Source organism: Myotis davidii, unplaced genomic scaffold, assembly GCF_000327345.1.
Source record: "Myotis davidii unplaced genomic scaffold, ASM32734v1 scaffold72, whole genome shotgun sequence".
Lineage (NCBI taxonomy): Eukaryota > Metazoa > Chordata > Mammalia > Chiroptera > Vespertilionidae > Myotis > Myotis davidii.
Window position 1 is genome coordinate 6,426,706 of NW_006284618.1, and position 1,164 is coordinate 6,427,869.

General features: G+C 62.5%; 1 protein-coding gene across 1 annotated transcript in view; it reads right to left on the reverse strand.

Annotated features, from left to right (window-relative positions):
• LHPP (phospholysine phosphohistidine inorganic pyrophosphate phosphatase) overlaps positions 1-1,164 on the reverse strand; it is a 75,336-nt gene that overhangs the window by 58,276 nt on the left and 15,896 nt on the right. The window contains exon 4 of the mRNA XM_006754988.2: positions 39-102. Within this exon, the coding sequence (XP_006755051.1) occupies positions 39-102 (64 nt within the window). The remainder of the gene's footprint in view (positions 1-38; positions 103-1,164) is intronic.

Genomic DNA, 1,164 nt, shown 5'->3' on the forward strand with positions numbered 1-1,164 from the left:
AGGAAGCCTGGAGCGCGAGGAGGGCTCCGGGCAGGTACCTCGAGCGCCTTCATGTAGCCGCCGACGTCCAGCATCAGGCCCGAGGTCTCCTTGTAGTAGCGCCTGGGAGGAGAGGGACAGGTGAGCCGGCGGAGCTCCGGGAGCCCAGAGAAATGCCGTCCCATCCGGGGGCCAGGGGTGAGGGTCCGAGCAGGTGCTGAGCCGAGAATGGCCCGTGGTCACCGCGCCCGGCCAGCAGCCCTCGGTCAGAACGGCCCGCTGCCAGCTTTGTGGGGACTCAGCCACGGTGATTGACGGGGGACCCGAGGGGCAGATGGGCCCAGCTGCTGACACAGAGAAAGACAGGGGACCTGGGAAAGGACAGCAGGTCCACAGAGCAGGCGGTGAGCCCCTAATTGCTAATAATTAACCCTAATTGCTGCCTGAAGGAGAAAACGCCGCCAGCTCCCGGCGCCCGGCCGTGTGTCCTGGGAGCCAGAGGTCAGGAGGCGTGCGGGGTCCGTGGCGTCAAAAGCTTGAGGGGAAGACAATGGGGACCGAGACGGCTGGGCTCTCGGGGAGCCCCTCACCAGCTCCCCCTCTCTTCCCAACGCTCCTCAAAACTGGGAGACATTAAACCGCGTGTGCACACAGGGGCAAGAGCGGGGAGGCATGCTGGCCTTGGCGTTCAGAGCCTCTCCACTTCCTCCTAACTGTGGGACTTTGGGTTGCTTAAGCCCTCTGGGCCTCAGTTTCCTAATCTGTAAAATGGGCCAACCCCCCTCCCCCAGTACCTACTTTATGGATGGGACTGAGGCTTGAACAAAGTAACGCATGCCAAGTTCTCACCACGGGCCTAGCACGCAGAAACTGCTGGAAAAAACTTAGAGGATGTCACTGCAAACCACTGGTCTCCCAGACTGAGAAGGAGAAACAGGTGATGAGGAGGCGCTGGGAGGAAAGGACAGATGCGGGTCTTCCCGAAGCGGCTGGAACCTGTCCTGGGACTATTTTCCAAGCATGTGCCCCGACTGGGAACCGGACGTGACCTCCTGGTTCCCAGGTCACTGCTCAGCCATGAGTCACGCTGGCCGGGCTCCTGTGCCTGTTTGACCAGTGAGAGCTGATCCGACTCCCCAGCAGCTGCCCGGCTCTGCCCTCCCCCAGCCCAGGCCCCAGCTGCCC